Source organism: Phodopus roborovskii, unplaced genomic scaffold, assembly GCF_943737965.1.
Source record: "Phodopus roborovskii unplaced genomic scaffold, PHOROB, whole genome shotgun sequence".
Classification (NCBI taxonomy): Eukaryota; Metazoa; Chordata; class Mammalia; order Rodentia; family Cricetidae; genus Phodopus; species Phodopus roborovskii.
The window spans coordinates 17,659,010-17,680,417 of NW_026126469.1; the positions used below are offsets into that span (position 1 = coordinate 17,659,010).

General features: G+C 42.4%; 1 protein-coding gene across 3 annotated transcripts in view; it reads left to right on the top strand.

Moving 5' to 3' along the window:
- The first annotated feature begins 1,144 nt into the window (after nt 1-1,144).
- Pcyt1a (phosphate cytidylyltransferase 1A, choline) overlaps nt 1,145-21,408 on the top strand; it is a 37,233-nt gene continuing 16,969 nt past the window's right edge. The window contains exons 1-2 of one of the 3 annotated variants that reach the window (XM_051191332.1): nt 1,145-1,297; nt 16,829-16,955. In XM_051191332.1, the coding sequence (XP_051047289.1) occupies nt 16,839-16,955 (117 nt within the window). In that variant the 5' untranslated portion in view covers nt 1,145-1,297; nt 16,829-16,838. Of the gene's footprint in view, nt 1,298-1,401; nt 1,564-16,678; nt 16,738-16,828; nt 16,956-21,408 lie in introns of those variants that run through there. The other 2 variants (XM_051191334.1, XM_051191335.1) reach the window with 2 other exon arrangements.

Below are 21,408 nucleotides of genomic sequence, written 5' to 3' on the forward strand. Positions count from 1 at the left end.
GTCTGAGAAGCTTCAAGTTGTATATAAAGTAGAACCCCTTAAAATTTGGAGACTTCTGTGTTGGTTACAATCTATTTTTGTGATGACCATTTTCCCACATAGAGGCCTTTGGTGTCTCTTCCAACTAGTTGTCCTTATTTGGGTCATTTTATCTGTCATGTCCAAACACCTACTTGAACTTAAAGGTGTGTGCCTGTGAGATTTTAATCATTTTTTCTCTTTGAAAGCACCTCAGCAGAATTTACCCATCTTCTTTCTTTTTGGCTATCTTCAAGTAAAAAATGCAAACAAATGCATTAAATTTCTTCCCCCATTTTTCTTCTGTAACTTTATGTGCCCACTTGCCTTACATCTACAAAATCGAGCTGGGTGTGGTGGCTAATGCCTGCATTCCGGAGGCTGAGGCAGCAGGACCACTGCAAGTTCAAAGCCAAGAGTAAGTTGCAGGCCAGTCTGGAAATAGTGTTAAGACCCTGTAATAAAGTTATTTTTAATCCCCAAACAAAAAGTCCACCACCACCCGGCAGCACAGAGGGGATGGAGAGACGGCTCCATGGCTAAGAGTTAAGAACACTTAAAGCTCTAGCAGAGGACTAGAGTTTAGGTCCCAGCACCCATCCAGGTGTCACTCCAGCTCCTCTGTGGCTTTGTGTATGGCCTCCGTGGACCCGCACAAATCTTAAACCTTTACAAAACAAAAGTTCACCGTAGCAAGTTCGTTCTCTTAGACTGCACACCCTGATCCGTGCATTTTTGTACCAGTGCCCACGCCTGTACTCTGGCTCAACGACTTCCGCAGTCGATTCGTAGGGATTTTTTTGGTGGATCAACCTAGGTCAAAATAACCGGAAGAGGTGAGCTCAGACCTGAGCGGAACCGAACGTGGCTAGCTAGCGGGCTCGAATTCTTTGGTGAGGTTGGGTGTCGGGGCCGCTCGTGTGATCGAGTGTGAGGGGCGGCGGGCGCAAGGGACGCTGGGAGACCACAGGCCGAGCGAGTCCCCGCCGGCAGGAGGCGCCACACATCCGGTATTCCGGGACTGTTGGCCCCGTGCCTGGCTGCGGTGCTCTGTCACTCCACCCGCCCGGCCCTGCTGGAAGCGGAACTACTATGTCAGGTTGTAGTTTTCAGGGATGTAGCGGTGGGATTGACAAGAGGGCGGGCAGTAGGCGGGACTTCCGGTCCGCAGTCCGGTCAGATGTTTCCCGGGCGTCTCCCCGCAACCTATTTGACTTCGCTAGTCGGTGACGCGGCGCGAGGAAGGAATCGGACGGCAGCGGAGCCTGGGAGAGCTGCGGTAAGGAACCCCGGGTAGTGTTTGCTTGCGTGGACAAACGCCGGCTGGGACCGTGAGGGGGCTGTGCCTGAAGAGCAGGTCAGTGACAGCCAGGGAGGTGTGAAGCCGGGGCTGCGAGGCTACTGTGACCGAGTTACAATGACAGCCAGGACGACTGTGACCCAGCGGTGGCTGCTTGTGAGGGGTCTGCGACCCCGGAGCAGTAAATGCGAGGGACTCTGACCTCGGAGAGCACGAGGCAGAGGCTGCGACGGGACCATGACCGAGTAAGTACGCGGTGACTGAGGGACTGACCCCAGGGATCATGAAGCAGCGGCTGCGAGGGCACGCTCACCAGCCAGCAAGCAGTGGCTTTGAGGGCTGGCGGGGAAGAATTAGATCAGAATTGGGCTTGGTGCTCTGACGTTGTGCTGTGTGCAGAGTGGGAGTGAGTGAGTGACTAGGCAGAGGTCTTAAGCAGAAACCACACTGGCGTGAGATTTATCAGACAAGAGTTTGAACTTTACGGACAAAGTTCTGTGGGCGAGAAACTTAATCCACCACTGAGTTACAGCTTTCTTCATCAGTGAAAGGGAAGTCCGGGTTGGGATTAATGTCTCCCAACCTTGCGTCCCAGTGTACTGTAGCGTTGTAATGACAGTTTAATGCGTGGCAACTGAAAAAAAAAAAAAAAGACAACTGTACTAGAATAGAAATTCTCACTGTTGACTTATGAAATGGGTTTCAGGTATGTGTGTTTGCAGTGAAGATGTAAAGTTAGTTTTGTACATCTTACAATGTATGCAGTAAAATGTAGCTAAAGTTTGAAAAATGGGTGTGGTGACCCACAGCTATAATCCTGTGGCTGAGGCAGGGCTATTTTGAGTTGTAATACAGCCTGGTGGGTTCAGGGATACCAGCTCCCCCCTTCCCCTCCCTTGAGACAGGGTTTCTTTGTGTAACCTTGGCTGTTCTGGAACTTACTATCCATACCAGGGTGGCCTTGACCTCTCAAGACATCTGGTCTCTGCCTTCCTAATGCTGGGATTAAAGGCAAATGCCACTGTGTCAAGCTTTTTGTGTTTTGTCTTTGTTTTTGTTTTTTTGAGAAACAGTGGAGTGGATTATTTGTGAACTTTTTTTTCTTTCTGTGATGATTCTATGATTGAGGAGCAGCAGGGAAGTAAGTACAAAGATGAGTTAGGAACTGGGACCTGTGCTGGGCACATGTTCCAACAAATGGGCTTAACTAAAGAAGGCTTTTTGGATGTAATTGAGGTGACTACTTTTGCCTGAGGACTAAAACTCAGAGTCTTTGGGAGAGCCTAACACTATATTGGAATAGTGATAGTTATAGAGGGAGTGAACATGTAGGAGTTTGTGGTAGGAGAAACTGCTTGGAGTAGTTATCGAGGAAGGAGAAACTTTGAAGCTAGGAACCAAGCTTGAGGAGGGAACTGAAAACACAAAAGTATACTAAGAATAAAATAGAAGCAGGGAGATATATGATCTTCACATTGTATTCAATCTTGAAGTTTAGAGAGTTTACTAATAAATAGAATTGCTAATAAGAGGCATTGGGCCAGGTATGGTGGCAAATGTCTTTAATTCCAGTGCATAGTAGGTACAGGCAGGAGGGCCTCTGTGAGTTCAAAGGCAGTCTGAACTACTGTCAAGGACCAGGACTACATAGAGGTACTCTGTATTAAGAAACAAGAATAAAAATATTGGGACTGGACATGGTGGCTGGCACACATCTGTAATTCCAGCACCTGTGGGTTTACAAAGCAGTAAAATCTGGTTTTAAAGAAAAATTAAATATAGGATCTGGGCTGGGGTCCAGGGAGATGGCTTAGCCATTAAAGGTGCTTTACCTGATTCAAGCCCGTCTTTCTGAGTTTAACCTCTGGAACCCACGTAAAGATGGAAGGAGAGAACCAGTTGTACCTCTGAACATGCATCATGACATGCATGCATGAGCAAGCACACACATAGGGAATCATGGTAATATATGAAAAATAAAAAGAATATTTCCCCCTGTACAATGGTAAATAAATAAATAATATAGTACTATATGGCAACTGTCATGGGAGACAAGGACAGAATAATGCTTGAAGTGTCAGCAGTCATGGAAGGGTTTTGATGCATTCATCTCTAAATTTATGGTAAGCCTGACACCTGGGAATGATACCACATTGTGAGTAATTCAGTTAAAGTTTTAGCTTGTGCTTTTATTTCTCAATCACTCTCTTTTATGAGGGCTATTAGTAATCAGTTGAAATGAACTGAAATGAGTATGGTCTGTCTCTCCTAATCTATTTTGAGATAGGATCTCTTCGTAGTCCTGGCTGGCTTGGAACTTACTATGTAGCACAGGTTGGCATTAAATTCTTGACAGTCTGAGGTGTGGTGGCCCATGTCTTTAGTCTCAGTACTTGGAAGGCAGAGGCAGTTGGATCTCTATGAGTTCAAGACCATCCTGGTCTACATTATCAAGTTCCTGGCCAGCCAGGACTACAAAGTGAGATCCTAAAATAAATAAATATATGTATACCAGCTCTCCTGCCTTAGCCTTCGGAGTGCTGGCATTACAAGGGTGTGCCGCTATACCCATCTTTACTTCTTTTCCCCTTCTCCTCCTCCTCCTTTTTTTTTTTTTTTTTTTTTTTTTTTTTTGAGATAGGATTTCTCTGTGGCTTTGGAGCCTGTCTTGGAACTAGCTCTATAGACCAGGCTGGCATCGAACTTACAGAGATCCTCCTGCCTCTGCCTCCTGAGTGCTGGGATTAAAGGCAGGCACCTCTAATGCCCAGCAACTTTTTCCTTTCTTATAGCCCTTTGTAGAAGATTTCTTCTGATTGTGTCACCCAGTGTTTTAAAAAGAAAAGATCTAGCCAGGCATGGTGGCACACACTTTTAGGAAGATGTCTGAGTTTGAGGCTAGCCTGGTCTACATAGCAAGCTCCAGCTTGTCAGGAGAGGCAGCCAGTCTCAAAACAAAACAACAATCCAACAGGGATTTGAAAGCCAACTGTGGATGTGTATAATCCCATCACTTGGGAAGTTGAGACAGGAGGATGGTGGATCCCAGGTTAGCCTGGGCTACATTTTAACTCAACCACACACTGTATTAATGTGGTTACCTACCTAATAGATATTCTTAATCACTGTACAGTTTGCAGTGTAGAGTCAGAAAGGTTCTTATTAGGGTATCACTTGGAGTTTGGGGAAATATTCTGTGCTTGACTAGTTACACTGTTTTATGGATTAATGCATGTGTACTTTTATTCTACATAAGTAGAAGGTCCTAGAATTTTCTAGAAGAGAATATGCTTCAACATCATTGATTGCAGAAGAGGCGTGAGTCACCATTGCTGTTTGATATGAGGACCTACCCTTTTAAGAAGAATGGTCTCAGCTGAGCGGTGGTGGCACAAGCCTTTAATCCCAGCACTCAGGAGGCAAAGGCAGGAGGATCTCTGTGAGTTCTAGGCCAGCCTGGTCTACAGAGGGAGTCTCAGGACAGGTCCCAAAGCAATACAGAGAAACCCTGTCTCAAAATAAATAAATAAATAAGTAAAAAATAGATAGACAGATAGATTATAAAAGAAGAAGAATGAAAGAATGTTCCTAGGATACAGGCTCTGATTATGGGAAGAAATACTTCTTATACTTATTTTAATCTGGATTTAGATTTCCTAAGTAATAGAATTATATGCATTATATACTTTGAAAAACAATTTGTAGGTAGGTTATAGCAGGGGATCCCTCTCTCTGTCTCTGGTTAACTCTGTTGTAAACATTTTTTTAAAGTTATTAGTACCCACAGCACCAAGTTTAGAGTAATTTTCTTTTTTTGAAACTAAGTCTCAGTGTATAGCTGTCACTATGTAGACCAGGCTGACCTTGAAGTCACAGAGATCCACCTACCCCTACCTCCTAAATGCTGGCATTAAAAGCCTGCATCATCCCAGCAGAATAATTTTCTTACACAAAATTAAAATAACATAAAATTATAAAAGAATTGTTATGTTTCAGTACATTTAATAAAATATTTTAAAATGTGTACTACAGCGGTTATGTGTTTTAAAAAGGATTTATTTTTATTAATTAAAATATTTATTTATTGTGTATACAGTGTTCTGTCTGCATGTATGCTTGCACATCAGAAGAGGGTATCAGATCTCATTATGGATGGTTGTGAGCCACCATGTGGTTGCTGGGAATTGAACTTAGGAGCTCTAGAAGAGTAGCCAGTGCTCCTAACCTCTGAACCATCTTTCTAGCCCCCTTATTTATTAATTTTTTTTAAAAAAAAATTGACTGTATATGTATGGGTATTTTTCCTGCATATGTGTTTGGGCACCAGATGTGTGTCTGAAGTCCTAGAAAAGAACATTGGAGCTCCTGGAATGAGAATTGCAGATGGTTGTGAGCTGCCATGTGGGCATTAGGAATTGAACCCAAGTCCTCTGGAACAACAGCCAATGCTCTTAACTGCTGAGCCATCTCTCAAACTCCTATTTTTATTTTTAAAAATTATGTTTATCTGTGTATCTGTGTGGGGCTATAGGCAAGTGAGCGCTGTGCCCATAGCCAAAAGAGGGTGTCAGGTCCCCTGGAGCCCGGTTTAGAAGTGGTTGTGAGCTGCCAAACTGAGTGCTAGAAACCCAAGCTTAGGTCCTTTATAAGAGGGGTACATGATCTTAAAAGCTGAGCCACCTCTCCAGCTCCAATAAGTCCCTTTTATTATTATAGTAAATGTTTGTCTATGGGTCTTATTGCTATAATTTAAAAATAGTTATGGGTTTAAACAGTATTTCAAGTTGGTTGTAGTAATAATAATTATAACATCATATGGAATGATATCTGTTGGTGCCAGAGTCTATTTTTCTACTCCATGTGCTATTACTGTTGTGGCTCATGTTCCTAACACTGAAGGAAATTGTGAATCTGTTAGAAGTTAGGCAAAACAGGTGTGTAAAATGTGATATCCAAATTCCAAATTCTATCATCTATCCTCCTTATAGGAGATTTGCATCTCACTTTAGGAAGAGCATAAGTTAAATGGCGGTTACTCATTGAATCTTCATGGACTTTGCTTGGCTATTTTGGCGGGAGGGTTGGGAGACAGTGTTTCACTTGGTAGCCCAGATTAGTCCAGAACTCATAGAAATTCTCCTTCTCAGCCTCCCAAGTGTTGAAGTTACAAATATGAGCTACCCATCATATATGACTTGACTCTTTTGAAGAACAGTGCAAAATAAAATTGTTTATCTGGACCTGGGTTGTGTAGTAATAATGTGCATGCCTGGCATGCTTGCAGTCCTCAATTTTGATCTCTTTCATTGTTACCCCCAAAAAGTTCAGATGTAAGAACTAGCATTAGTGGGAGCTAGAGAGATGTCTCAGTGGTTAAGAACGTTGACTGCTCTTTCAGCAGACTCAGGTTCGATGGTGGCTCACAACCGTCTATAAGTAGACACACACACACAGACACAGAGTGCATGGTGCATAGATATAATGCAGGCAAAAGAACAAAGAAAGAAGAAAGAACTAAATGTTAGTGTTCATTGTGAGTCTTTTTCTGTAATACTTTACTCTGTTTCCAGGCCCATGCAGATGCTTTGCTTTGCTCCAGTTACTAACTCATACTTTATACAGAGCTCGTATCCAGTCAGTGTACAACAAGGGTGTCTTTGAATAAATTAGAGGGAGGAGAGAAATTTTCAGACCTCAAACATTGAAGTATGTAGTAGCATTGAACTCCAGCTTGAAACTAATGTAGATATGCAAGTTATGTTAAGAAATTTATGTTTAGAAGTTCCAGACCAGATGTTCTTTTGATTTGTTGTTTGTTTAGTTTTTAGAGATAGGGTTTTTCTGTGTAATAGCTCTGGCTGTCCTGGAATTCACTCTGAAGACCAGGTTGGCATTAAACTCACAGGCTGCCTCTGCCTCCCGAGTGCTGGGACTAAAGACATGTACCACTACCATACATTCTTTTATTTATTTATTTGGTTTTTCGAGACAGGATTTCTCTATATTGCTTTGGAGCCTGTTCTGGAACTAGCTCTGTAGACCAGGCTGGCCTTGAACTCACAGAGATCCACCTGCCTCTGCCTCCCACTGCTAGGATTAAAGGTGTGTGCCACCAACACTCAGCCCATACATTCTTCTTAAAAAGTTACTTATTTATTAGTGTATATATGTGCATACCTGTGTCTCAGTAGAGGTGTGATGGTCAGAGAACACTGTGGAGTTAGTTTTCTTTTTCTACCTTTAAGTGGATTCCAGAACAAATTCAGATTGTCAGGCTTGCATGGCAGTGTCTTTGCCCACTTAGGCATCTCACTAGCCCTATAGTGTAATTTATTGAAATAATCCTATTCCTAGTACTGTTTGCTACCTTAGATTGTATAGTTCTAGGCAATTTGTCAACAGATGATTTGTTAACACTGACTTTGAAGCTAATCATCATGGTGCATGTCTTTAATCCAAGCATTTGGAGATTGAGTTAGGAGGGGTCACTGTGAGTTCAAGGCCAGCCTGATTTTATATGGAGTTCCTTTCTCAAAACAAAACAAAACAAAACAAAAACCAATCCTGTCCTCATTTATAAATCTGAGTTGTCAAAACTTGTATAATGTGTTGGTAAGCGGTTTTGGATTTGCAGGTCACACAGTCTCTTTTGCAAATACTCGCCTCTGCTGTTGCAGCACAGAGCAGCCAGTAGATGAGCTTGGCTGTGCTGAATTAAAACCTAGAAAAGCAGCAGTGGGACATCCTGGGCCTGCAGAGAAGTGTGTCTGCCCCAGTGTGGGAGACCTGGTTCTTATGCACAGTCCTCCTCCTTAAACTTCAAAGATGCAGAAGCAGTGCAGAGTGGATGACACGATTAACACGTGCCACGATGGACCTTATTGAGGGTCTGGCATGCTAGACACAGGGAAAGGTCTCACATACACAATAAGCTTGTTCACTCCGATGGCAGAAGTCTGAACATCACAAAGGAGAAGTTCACCTCTCCTTTTTTTGCAGATAGTTCCCTATGGTAATCAGTTAAACTTGAATTTGTTGAAATTTGGAAAGGTATATGTAGTTTCAATGTGCTACCATTTAGGTTGTCACATAATTTTGGATGTGCTTCCTGTTTTGCCCTGAGGTGCTTGCTAGATGTAATAGCAGTAAGTATAATAGGAGGGTTGGGGTAAGAGTGCCTAAAACTACTTACAGGGGCCTTTCATCTTTAAGTGAGACACAAGCATGTGCATGCCTAAACTAAGGTTTTGTCTCCTTCAGGACATCCATATTGAGAAAGTACTTAATAGAGCAAGTTCGGTGTATAAAAATAGTTGAGTGGATAAAGGCATTGTCACCAGACCTGAGGACCTAATTTCTATCTGGAGCCCATGTGTGGAAGGAGAGAACCAACTCCTGCAAATTGTCCTCTGGCCTCCACACACATGCTCATACACCAACAACATCCTCATACAATTCTTGTGTGTACACACACAACTTCTAAAAGTATGATTTTTAAATTAAAGAAAAAAACACTTGGGTGGTTCCATCCTTAGTATCTCTTCCCTACCGCCCCACCCCCGTGCACATTTCCACGGCTCTAGCTGAGTCGATGTGTCCAAGCAGGCATGTATTGAACACTGAAGAACAAGGCAGCCAGTGTGTGCAGGGAGGTGCGTCAGCAGAAGCAGCTCTGCTGGGCTTGTGAGTGTGATCAGAGACAGCAGGTGGATACTGTGTGTCGTGAGAGCAATTGGGAGAGACTGATGTAGCTGGTAGGCTGGCCGATACTGTCCTCATGTAGAAGGTGTGCTGGAAATGAGCATTTGTGATTAAGAAGGTGACAGGCTGAGTAGGCAGAGGTGTTGCGGGGGGGGGGGGGAGGGAGGAGGAGGCGGGCGACAGGTGCTCCATCCCACTGTGGCTCCTTGGTTGCAACTGTTCAGAACGATTTTTCTGAAGGATAAAGCATTAAGAGGGGAAGAGGAAATGTTTGCCTACCTTCACAGAGCTAATGAGGGAGTTCTGTGTTTTGTCTGCAGTGTCTTTCCTTCCTGACTTTTCCATGTGGAAGTCACTAAGTATTGAATGTCTCCAGGGCACTAGAGCTCATTACAAGACACTGCATTATGAGTTATGATTCTTTTTTGTTTTTGTTTTTTGTTTTTTTGAGATAAGGTTTCTCTGTACTGCTGTGGAGCCTGTCCTGGAACTTGCTGTGTAGACCAGGCTGGCCTTGAATTCACAGAGAAGTCATGTCTTAAAAAACCAAAGCAAGCTGGGTATTGGTTAACCCCAGCACTCAGGAGGCAGAAGCAGGTGGATCTCAGAGACTCACAAGCCAACATCTGTGGTGATACAGAGATGCCAACTGACCTCCATCATTTTTAAATTAAAATTCTTTCTGAAAAGGTTCATGGTGCTCTTTGTTCTAATTTGATGAGATAACTTAATCTTGAATGATTTCTACCATGCTAGCCCCTTATCACAACTTTACATAATCTATAAATTCCAAAAGCAGCTGTTGCTTCTTTTTTTGAGTTAGGGTGTCACTAGGCCCACACTGGCCTAGAACTCATTATATTGCCCAGGATAGCCTTAAGCTCATAGCAATCCTCCTGCCTCAGCCTTTCAGGTATAGGGATTATAGGTACAAGGTACCATGTCTGTCAAAAAGCTTGGTTTTATCATGTAGTGGTGGCATGCGCCTTTAATCCCAGCATTTGGGAGGCAGAGGCAGGAGGATCTCTGAGTTCAAGGATAGCCTGGTCTTCAGAGTGAGTCCCAGGACAGAGCTACACAGAGAAACATTGTCTTGAAAAACCAAAAATAAATATATGTAATATATCACCAGAACCCTCCTTTTCAACAAGTACCCTAATATTCTTTAATGTAAAAATACAATAAAAGAATTTTATTTTCAGAAAGTAATATGTAAAATATTTAGAATTCTTAATGAGTATGTTGAAACAGATATAAATCTACTTTATTGTGTGAATAAACCTCATTCCTATATGGCATTCCTAAATGTTACAGTGCTAAAACAGTGATTACAGTAATCATAGCTAATACTTAGATTACTTCCTATGTGTCAGGAAGTTAGAAGCGCTCTGTGCACATTAAATAATGTAACCTTCATCACAATCCTACAGAGTAGCTCATGCCCTCATCCTCATTTTATATATGAGAAAACTAAAGCACAGCAAGGTTAAATGATTCCACTGAGTTTATAGTTCTCAGCCAGGCAGTGATGGGGCATGCCTTTAATCCCAGCACTTGGGAGGGAGAGGCAGGTGGATTTTTGTGAGTTCAAGGCCAGCCTGGTCTGCATCTGGATAAACAAGCAAACAAAAAAGTTAATTATTCTCTCTCTCTCTCTCTCTCTCTCTCTCTCTCTCTCTCTGTGTGTGTGTGTGTGTGTGTGTGTATCCATCCCAGAGGGTGTATGGTTGGAAGTCATAGGACAACTTTTAGAAGATAGGTATCTTTGTCTACTGCGTGATCTGAGCCATGTCACTAGCCCAGAAATGGTTTTCTATTGGAAACTGGAGGAAAGGCTACTCTTGTCACACTGTGGCAAAGAAGCTACCAGATTAGGTCCATAGCCTTTGATTATAGAAAGTTTAAGATTAAGAATGATAGACTAACTGGGCATGTTGATTTGTGCCTTCAATCCCAGAACTTGGGAGGCAGATGCAGGTGGATCTCTGTGAGTTCAAAGCTAGCTTGGTCTACATAGTGAGTTCCAGGCTAGCCAAGGCTAAGTAGAGAGACCCTGTCAAACAAAAATAAAGCTGGACATGGTAGCACATGCCTTTAATCCCAGAATTTGGGAGTTAGAGGCAGGTGGATCTCTTGAGTTCAAGGTCAGCCTGGTTTACAGAGTTGATTTCAGGACAATCAGGGCTACATAGAGAAACCCTGTTTTGAAAAACCAAAAAGAAAGAAAGAAAAACAAAACAAAACAAACAAACAAACAAAAAAAAAAAAAACAAAACAGTAACTAAGGCAACCACTGAGCTATCTCTCTAGCTTCTGGTGGAAGGAATTTTAAAACAACAAAGTATCCAGGCTGGGAACCGATATTATTGGTTATTTTTACCCAGATTTATGGTGAGGCTAAGAACAAAGGAAGCAAAGTAGAAAGATTTTGGAGCAAAGAAAGATCATAGAGGATGCATCCAGGAAGCTGTGTGCCAGAGAGTGGTACTGGCTTAGCACTGGGACAGTCGGAAAAGGCTTGTAGTGCAGCTCAGAAATCAGATTATTCTCCCATCACAGGCCTGGAGCACTCGCAGAACAGAATTATTTCAGCAAGTGCCTTGGGGAGGAGGAACTTAGGTTCATTTCCCTGTCTCTAACTGGCCAAGCACTTTGTGGCTGTAGCATGAGTCACATGGATCTAGGTACAGCCTGTACTCTGTTGTCTTTGTGTTAAGTATGCAGATATGCAGACTGCAAAAGTTAAGAGGTCATGGTGGCTTCTACTCAGATTTCAAAGGAAAGCCTAGGAGGCAAAGCAGAAGTTTCTCACAGGGTAGGAACCTTTTCAGATAGCCCATTTCTGTGTGGCCAGGCATGTTGAGCAGTATTTGGGACCCTAGAAAGGTAGAGCTATCAGCAGTGCAAAGTGCATGCTAGGCAGAGCTTGGGGCAGCTTGGAGAACCAGCCCTGGGTGATAAGCAGCAGTGTCGGGGACTCCTCAGCAAACATGAGAAAGATGCTAGGCTTGAGTTACTTCAGTTAGTGTTCTTGCGCTTTCCTTGCTGGGTTTCAGACTGGCCTTGGACTGATCCTTTCTACTTATCTCTAGCTGCCTTTTAGATAGGAATATCTCTCCAGCCTTGACCTACCATTTCATCTTGGAGGTACAGAATCACAAGTAGAAGTAGCTGCCATGAGTTCTGACGAGCCTTTGGACTTTTGAATGACACTGGAACTTGTTATGATGGCGGCTGTGGGGTGGAATGAAAGCACTTCTGCGTTATGAGGTGATAAGGACGTGGACTGACAAGACTGCAGTGATAATAAGGGTGGAGAGATATGACTGCGGTCTTGAGTTGTAGCCACCATGATTGCTTCTAAATAACCATAGCTATTTTTCGTATATTTCCCCAGCAAACCATAAAAAGATAAAATCACAGGAGTTAAATGGTAGGGATTACCATAGGACTCCCGGTCCAGGGATGTTCTTGTTTCTTTAGTATTATCTTAAGATAAAGCACTAGCCGGGCATTGGTGGCACATGCCTTTAATCCCAGCACTCAGGAGGCAGAGAAGGCAAGCGGATCTTTGTGAGTCCAAGGCCAACCTGGTCTACAGAGCTAGTTCCAGGATAGGCTCAAAGCTAGCTATACAGAGAAACTCTTGTCTTGTTGAAGCAGGTAATTCCAGCCATGATAGTAATTTTTGTCCTGACCCATAAATAATTCCCACTCCCTTTACCCAAATTTCGGGATCTAACTGGTTTTCATACTGCTTATGACCATACTTCTGTCAGTAAATCCTCCAGACAGTTGCATTCTGAATATGTTAGGTCTGTTTGGTCCATATTGTGTGAGTATGATGGGACCTTTAAGAGATGGAGTTTAACGGGAGCATTCTGGGGGCTCTGCCCCTCAGTAGGTATTAAAGTGGGTCTGTGGGACAGAGTCAGTCAGTCAGTCAGTCATTCTGTCTGTCTGTCTGTCTGTCTATCATGTTCGTTTTTTGACACAAAACTCTCTATGTACTACTGGTTGTCCTGGAACTCAAAGGCTGAGCTCAAACTCAAGAGATTGCCTGTTGCCACCTGCCTTTGCCTCCCATATACTTCCATTAAAGGTGTGCACCACCACACCCAACCTTGCATCAATATGTATGTATATGTACGTATGTATGTATGTATACATACATATATGTATATATGTATGTGTGTGTATATATATATCTCATGTAATGTTTTTGGGGACAGAGTTTCTTGTGTAACAGCCCTGACTATCCTGGAATTCACTCTGTGGGTCAGGCTGGCCTTGAACTCACAGAGATCCACCTGCTTCTGCCTCCTGAGTTCTGAGACTAAAGGTGTATGCTACCACCACACAGATGCAGTTATATTTTTTAAAATCCATTTTAATTTTAAATTATTTTTATTATTTTAATTACATATGTATTTGTGGGTAGGTAGGTGGGTACATGTGGGTATAGTGTGAAAGAGGCGCAGGATCCCTCTGGAGCTGGAGTTGACTGCCTTCTATGGGTCCTGGGCATTGAACTGGGGTCCTCTGGAAGAGCAGTCTACCTTCTTATCACTGAGCCATCTTCCATCCCCATTGTGCAGTTTAATGTATGTCTATACCTCAATAGAGTTGTAAAAATATAGCGTGCATTATATAGCAGTGCTATGTACATATGTGATATAGCACATGAACATTCGTTATGCAGCACATGTTAGGAGTCAACAAGTTGGAACTGAGAAGGAACTCCAGAGATCTCATATGAGAGTTGATCTGTGCAGAAAGCTGTAGAGATTTTTAAAATAAAACATTTTATTTTGAAAAGAAAGGAAAGCCTATAGGAAAGTTGCAGGAATACTGAGATGAACTTCTTTGTGCTGAATCTAAAGCATACTTTGCTGTTTTTTCACGTTGGTGATCCAGCTGGGCCTTGTGACTGGTAGGCAAGTGCTTTACCACTGTTTACACTTCAGCCTTGTTTTTTAATATATATTATACACCTTTTCCTTGTTTTCCCTTCCTAGATTTGTGTTGAGGAAAACAAAACGAAACAAAAAGGAAGGCCTATCGCAAAGTTCAGGCTCATAAAGATAAACTCCCATATGCCTCACCTAGATTCATATGTTGCAAGTCTTTTGCCATTGTCAAATGTAATATTTTCTTTCTTCTTCCTCTTTCTCCTTGTACATAAGTTGTAGATCATGACTTTGTTTCAGGGGACTTCAGTGTTGGCACCTAAAATCAAGTAGTATGTGACAGCATGATCACCTAGTTCTGGAAGATTAGTTCTCAGCCTTTCATTAGTTTTCATGACCAGCAGTGTTTGAAGATTGGGCTCCTTGTGGGATGGCCTTCAGTGGCATTGTGTTTGTTTGCTTCCTCCTGACACACCCCTGTGGCTGGTATGTCCTCAGTACCTCATAGTAGGCATGATATGGGTGGTTTTGTAGAGTGACACCCCCTCCCCACTGCTATCAAGGTAACCCTTTTCCATTTGTAACAAATAATCTGTGGAGACATATTTGACGCTGTGTCAAAACTCAGCAAACTGTCAAGTGATGAGTTTGGAATCCTTTATCAAACATTGTGAAGGTAGAATCCTGCATGTGGCTTCTATGTATCAATTGAAGTCTCCTTCAAATAATGGCTACCTGCATTTAATTTTGTTAACATTTATTCATTTCTTTGCTTTTTAATTTACTTATGGAAGGTATGTGCATGTGTGGAGGTCAAAGGACAACGTGCAGGAGCCAATTGTCTCCTTCCATGGTGTAGGTACTAGACATTGAACCTGGGTCATCAGACTTGTCATCTCACCAGCCTGCATTTTATTTTAATTGGCTAATAATAATAGCTGTGGATACACCATGATTGTTTGTGATGCTGGAAATTGAACCAAGTGCCTTTGCATGGTAGGCAAGTCTACCACTGAGCTACATTTCGGCCTTTACTTTTGTGAGACAAGGCCTTGTTGTGTAACTCAGACTGACATGGAACTTGCTATATAGGCCAGGCTGGCCTTGAACTCATCATTCTTCAGTCTTTGCAACCAAGTATTGACATTACAGGGCTGTATCACTAATCCTGGCATACTTAGATGTTTTATGTGTGTGCTGGTTAGTGTGTATCAACCTGACACAAATTCAGTCTCCAGGGAAAAGGGAAAGCTTAGTTGAGGACTTGAGCAGATGCTTATAGAAGAGCCCTGGGATGAGCAAGTTAGAAACCGGCCTGACATCATTCTTAGCAAGCCTCTCAGATGAGTGCATATTTAGAAGAGTGATTGCTAACTAGGTGCCCTTAGTGTCACTGGCGCTTCACCTTCTCCCATGCCCATTTGTTTGTAATGAAAGGCAGTTTCTGGGCGGTGTTCCTGTCACTCTAGACTGCTATCTCTCTGTGTCAGGTTACTGCCTAGCCATGACTCACAGGGCGTCACCTTCAGCCTCTTAAGAATCAGGCCAGGTTTCTTGTAGATGTGGCCACATGGACTTGAGCTGGAGGATAGAATGTGAAGCACAGCTGTGGCTGTTCAGAAGGACATCTCATTCAAGAGGCATCCAGGCAAAGCAGCCTCATTCTGTCTGGCTTTTGTTTTCTTCCTTTATTCAGCAGATTTTCCACTGTGCCATTCATTATCTTAGGCAGAAGTGACATTTGATCATAGAGCTTCCTCTATCCTCAGGTTCTGGATGATGCCTAACAATTCATCATTAAAAAGAAATTAGTTGCCTCATGCAGATTGTATTACACAAGAAAAATAAAAATATTGGACTAGCAGGGTGGTTCATTGGGTAAAGGCACTTGTCACCAGATGTGACAACCTGACTCGTGGTAGAGAGAGCTAGCTTTCACAACTTGTCCTTTGACCTCCTCCCTCCTCCACATATATGTGTACACACACACACACACACACACACACACACACACACACACACACACACGAATAAATGTAGTAAAAATTGTAATGCAAATATTCCTGCTGGGACTAGAGAGGTGGCATAAGCCCACATCTAAACAGGTGGTTCTGACTCTTAGGATAGGGAGGTACCACATACTCTCTGCTAAACAGACAGAAAAGTAGGTTTTCTTTTAGAGAAAGAGTTCCCATTTGTTTATTAGCTGGGAATTCTGACCCAGCTTGAGGTAGTGACCCTGAAAGAAGGTGAAATGGCATGGTGACTCACAATTGTCACCCAATGCCAGAAGCTGAGGCAAAAGTATTTTACCAAAGACAACTTTTCATATTGCACCTGCTGTGTTTCTGTGATAGATAAAAAGAGTAGTGATAAGCTGGGGGTGGTGATGCATGCCTGTAATTCTAGCATTTGGAAGGTGGAGGCAGCAGGAGCATCACAGGTGTGAGGCCATGCTGGTCTATATGTTGGGTTCTAGGCCAGCCAGTTGACCATTCCAAGTCTGCTAAAAATACTTTAGATTTCATGACATTTTGTATTTCAGGTTAGTCAGTAAAGTCTAAGCACATATTCCCAAATCCAAAAACCCTGAAATCTGATACCGCTGATCACAAGTATTTCAGCTAGTTCAATTGGGTAAGAGTCTTCCTCAGCCAAGTGTTACTCCAGTCTTCACACAGTCAAGATATGGAATGGGGGTGTGTGGGCAGTGTGCTGGGGAGCAAGTTTCAAGGCCAAGGGATGAACTGTGGCCATTGTTCCGCAGTGGTGTTTGCACATCCTCTTTTTTGCCATTGGCTCATCTTGGTGAAATGTATGCTCTTGTAATCACTGTTTTGTTGTATTTGTATCTCTGGAATACTGGTTCAAGCATTTCTCTCTCTCTTTTTTTGACCAGTTAAAAGAAGATGGATGCACAGAGTTCAGCTAAAGTCAATTCGAGGAAGAGGAGGAAAGAGGCATCCGGCCCTAATGGAGCGACAGAGGAAGATGGCATTCCTGCGAAAGTGCAGCACTGTTCAGTCGTAAGTGGAGCTGTGAGTGGACACACTGGTGGGGTAGAGAGCAATGGGACACTGACACTGCTGTGAGTGTTCTTAAATAACAGGAAGAGCAGATAGCATGGATGGTAAAGGCTGTTATGCTTTCCTGACATATTGTGAATTACAGCTCGGGCATAGGACCCTTACATGGGAACTGAGAAATATGGTTAGGAAAACTTGGAGGATGTGCAAGCATTAGGCTAAAAGTAAAATTTAAGTAACAAAGTAGCAAAGCTTCAGTTTCCGAGTGTCATCTCACAGTGTCAGTGTCCTGTGTCATTTCCTATTTCACTTCTGGGTATACCCCTCTGTCCCTTTGCACACCTCCATCTCTGTGACATGGATGTTTTTCCTAGACTACTGCCACGCCTTACTCGAACAACACCATTTTAAACTTCCTGTCTTGTCTCAACTTGGTACCTTCTTAAAGCTTCACCTAAGAAACACGGAAACACGTCAAAAGACTTGGAGATGATTGAAATTGCTACTGAATCACTACATTATTCTGAAATCTGTGTTTCAAATGCTTCTGTGTTTCATTACTTCTCTTGGCCAGCCTGGTCTACAGAGCTAGTTCCAGGACAGGCTCCAAAGCCACAGAGAAACCCTGTCTCAAAAAACAAAAAACAAAACAAAACAAAACAAACAAACCAAAAAAAAAAAAAAAAAAAAAAAGATTTTTGTGATTGCATTTGTCATATTCATATTGTCTACAATAATTTTTCTAGAGCCCCTTTTGCCAAATAAGGCAACATTGTCACAGCTTCCATAGAATAAGGACATTTTTAGGGAGTATGATTCTACATACCATAGAAAACTCAGAAGATGGTGCAGTAATCAACAGAATGGGGCATTGTGCTAGCTGTATTTGTTCCGCAAACTCCAGTACTTGGCAGGCAGGCAGACAGGCAGAGATCTCTGAGTTCTATTTCAGCCTGGTCTACTTCTAGAGAGGAGGCTAGCAAACACTACATAATGGTATCCTGTCTAAAGAAACAAAACATCACAAAAAACTAGGGCATTATTAATTTCTGAAAGTTTCTCGGAGAATTCAGATTGAAGAGATGATGATGGCTCCAGTTCAGCTGTGTCACTTAGAATAGGGACAACTCAACCACATAGCTCCAGTATCTATACTAAGGAACAGAGCAAAGAGATGAGCTTCGAGGAGGCTTGAGGAGGAGTTCCACTGTTTTAAATGACTTTGCTTCGTATATCCCTGTAAAATGATTTACATGGATTCAGTTATCTGCTATGTCCATCTCCCAGGTATACACCAGCTTTTTAGCCTTGGCTAATGGCCCAAACTCCACTCACCCAGCATGCTGACTGACCCTATGGGGAAGAGCATCTGCTAAAGAAAAGAGTTTGTCATCACCACTGTACACCTATACTTTCAACTTCTTTTGAACTCTAGCAAAAAACAATCTTCCTTCTCTTGTAACAGCTTTATTGAACTATAATATACATTCCTCACACCAGCAATTTAGTAATTTTATGTATATTCACAGACAGTTTTTTCAGGAGAGTATATTTACTACTCCCAAGGAAGCCTTGTGTCTACTACTAGCAAATCACTCACTTCTGCTCAGCTTTTGGGAACCACTAATGTTTCTGTGTCTGGTGCTACCTAGTTTAGACATTATAGATAAATGCAAACACACATTATGTGGCTAGCCTTTTTCACTGACTATGTCTTTAAGATTAACCTATGATATGGTATGTTCACTGCTTAACTTCTCATTGCTAAATAATACCTTATCCTGTATCGTACCATATTTACTTCTGCACTTACCTGTTGATGTCTGAGGCAGGCAGACAGCATTACATGACTTAGTTCCGGTGTGCCAGCGTGGCTGTAGACACCAGGGCTGAGGACGAGCAGGGTCTTCCCTGTGTAAGATGGAAGCATAGAGTGAACTCTTCTTTCAGAGCTCCTTAGCACCATAAGAACACTTGTCCTTCCATGTAGAAAGGTCACCAAATGTTATGTGGCTAAGTTGGGGGTCAGCATGAAGTGGGCAGAGGAGAGAGGATAACATTGTCCAGTTTTCTCTGTATATTTAGACTGTTTCCTGATAGGAGTATTCCTAAAGGCAAAAATCAAAAGGACTATGATAGCTGGGGAATGTGCCTCAGTGATAGAGTGCCAGCCTAGTAGAGAGCAGGTTCTGAATTTGATCTAACACAAGTGCACACACACACACACACACACACACACACACACACACACACACACACACACACTTAAAAATTGCTGGACATGTTAACACACACTGGAGGCAGAAGTAGGCTGATCTCTGAGTTTGAGACCAGCCTGACTTACAGAGTGAGTTCTAGGATAGCCAGGGCTACACAGAGAAACCCTGTCTCATATAACCAAAAATAAATAAATCACAAAATTATTTATAAAAATTTAAAATTTAGCCTATCTGAATATGGGTCATTCACAAATATATATGTGTTACATATATGTGTATGCAAGAATGATGAATGTGTAAAGTACCTAAATTGAGGAAAAGCCATGGTTCTGCTTATGACTAAGATTCCACAATTCCTTTTTAGCCAACATATATTGAGATCCCCTGGCTGCCAGATGCTTTTAATGAGATTGCAAAGATGAGGGTTGTTTACCCAGTTGTGGTAAACGCTTATAATCTGAACAATCAAGACTGAGCCAGGAGGATTTAAGAAACTGGGTTGTATAGTTCATGGCCAGTTTTTGTTTCGAAAACAAAAACAGTAACATAACAACAAAGGCAAGAAAAGGAGACAGTAACAAATCATATATAGTGTGAAAAGTACCACCTAGAAAGAGGAAGAAATTGACATTGACTGAGAGGCGAGGGAAGTAATTTGTTATTGAGCCTTGACAGGTGTTTCTAATCCATGGCCTATAGACCATGTGCAGCCAAGGGTAGGTATGAAGTAGCCCAGCATAGAAGTATAAGTGTACTTAAATTGGGGCTGTGGTTAAGAGCACTGGTTCAACTCCCAGCATTCACCTGGCTCACACACAACCATCTGTAAAGTCAGTTCCAGGAGACCTGATGCCTTCTTCTGACCTCTGCCAACACCAGGCATGTAAGCAGCACGCAGACATGCATTCAGGCAAAACACCCACACACATGAAATAAATAAAAAGCCTTGAGGGGCTGGAGACATGGCTCAGCAGTTGAGAGCACTGACTGCTCTTCCAGAGGACCAAGGTTCAATTCCCAGCACCCACATGGCAGCTCATACCTGCCTGTAACCCCAGTTCCAGGGCTTCTGACGCCCTCATGTAGATACACATGCAGGTAAAACACCAATGAACACAAAAGTAAAAAATAATAAATTATGTATATATTTTAAAAGCCTAATCAAATGAATGTTTCTTTCTTGAGACAAGGTTTCCCTTGTCAAGAACAGGCTTTGGGGCCTGTTCTTGAGCTCACTCTGTAGACCAGGCTGGCCTCAAACTCACAGAGATCCACCTGCCTCTGTCTCCTGAGGGCTGAGATTAAAGATGTGTACCACTACCTCCTGGATCTTTATATAATATATGTATATATTATATAATCTTTTTACTTCTGCTCAGTGTTGCACTAGAAGTTCTAATGGCAATACACCGTACTAAAAAGAAATAAAACATCCAGATAGACGAGAACTGTATTACATTTTATTTATTCACAGATGATATTATCTCATATATAGAGAATCCTAAGGAATCAACAAAACAACATGACAGTTACTAATACTAATAGCTGAAGCCAGGCATGGTGGCACACACCTGTAATCCCAGTACCTAGTAGGTAGAGGCGGGAGGATGAGGAGTGCAGAGACCCTTTCTCAAACCAAACAAACCTAGTAGCCGAGTTATACAGTTACAGGGCCAAAGAAATATAAGAAATTCATTGAAGTCACACAAGCAAATCAATTACATCTCTGTATACTAGCAAGAAACAAGCCAAAGAGTTTTGTTTTTATTTTTTTAAAGATTCCATTCATATAACATCTGAGAGAAATAAAATCTTAGGAATAAATTGAACAAAGCCTCCCAAGTGAAGCCACATACAGAGAGATAAGCACACATGTGTTCTGGTTTGAGCTTTGCCTCTTAGTGCATATAGTTCTCATAACTAACTCTCTGACCCTTGTTTCCTCCTATAAACGGAGGGTCCTGCTGTAGCATTCCTTGCCTCACAGGGAGCATTTAAACATAGAGGATGAAGCGTTAAGCAGCTATGGTTTTACTTAGTAGCTGCTTGCCCTCCTGTTCCCTAGTTGAAGCAATATGAAATCTTCTTAGAAACCCTGGCAGTTTTGTCACAGGGTCCAAGGTTTGCTACACCACCATGCTGCAGGGAAGCCATCATTCCAGACCCAGTTTCTTGGGGCTGTGCTTAGGTTCCCAGGTAGTCTTCTCGGTTTTACCCCAAAGTCAACAGAAAGA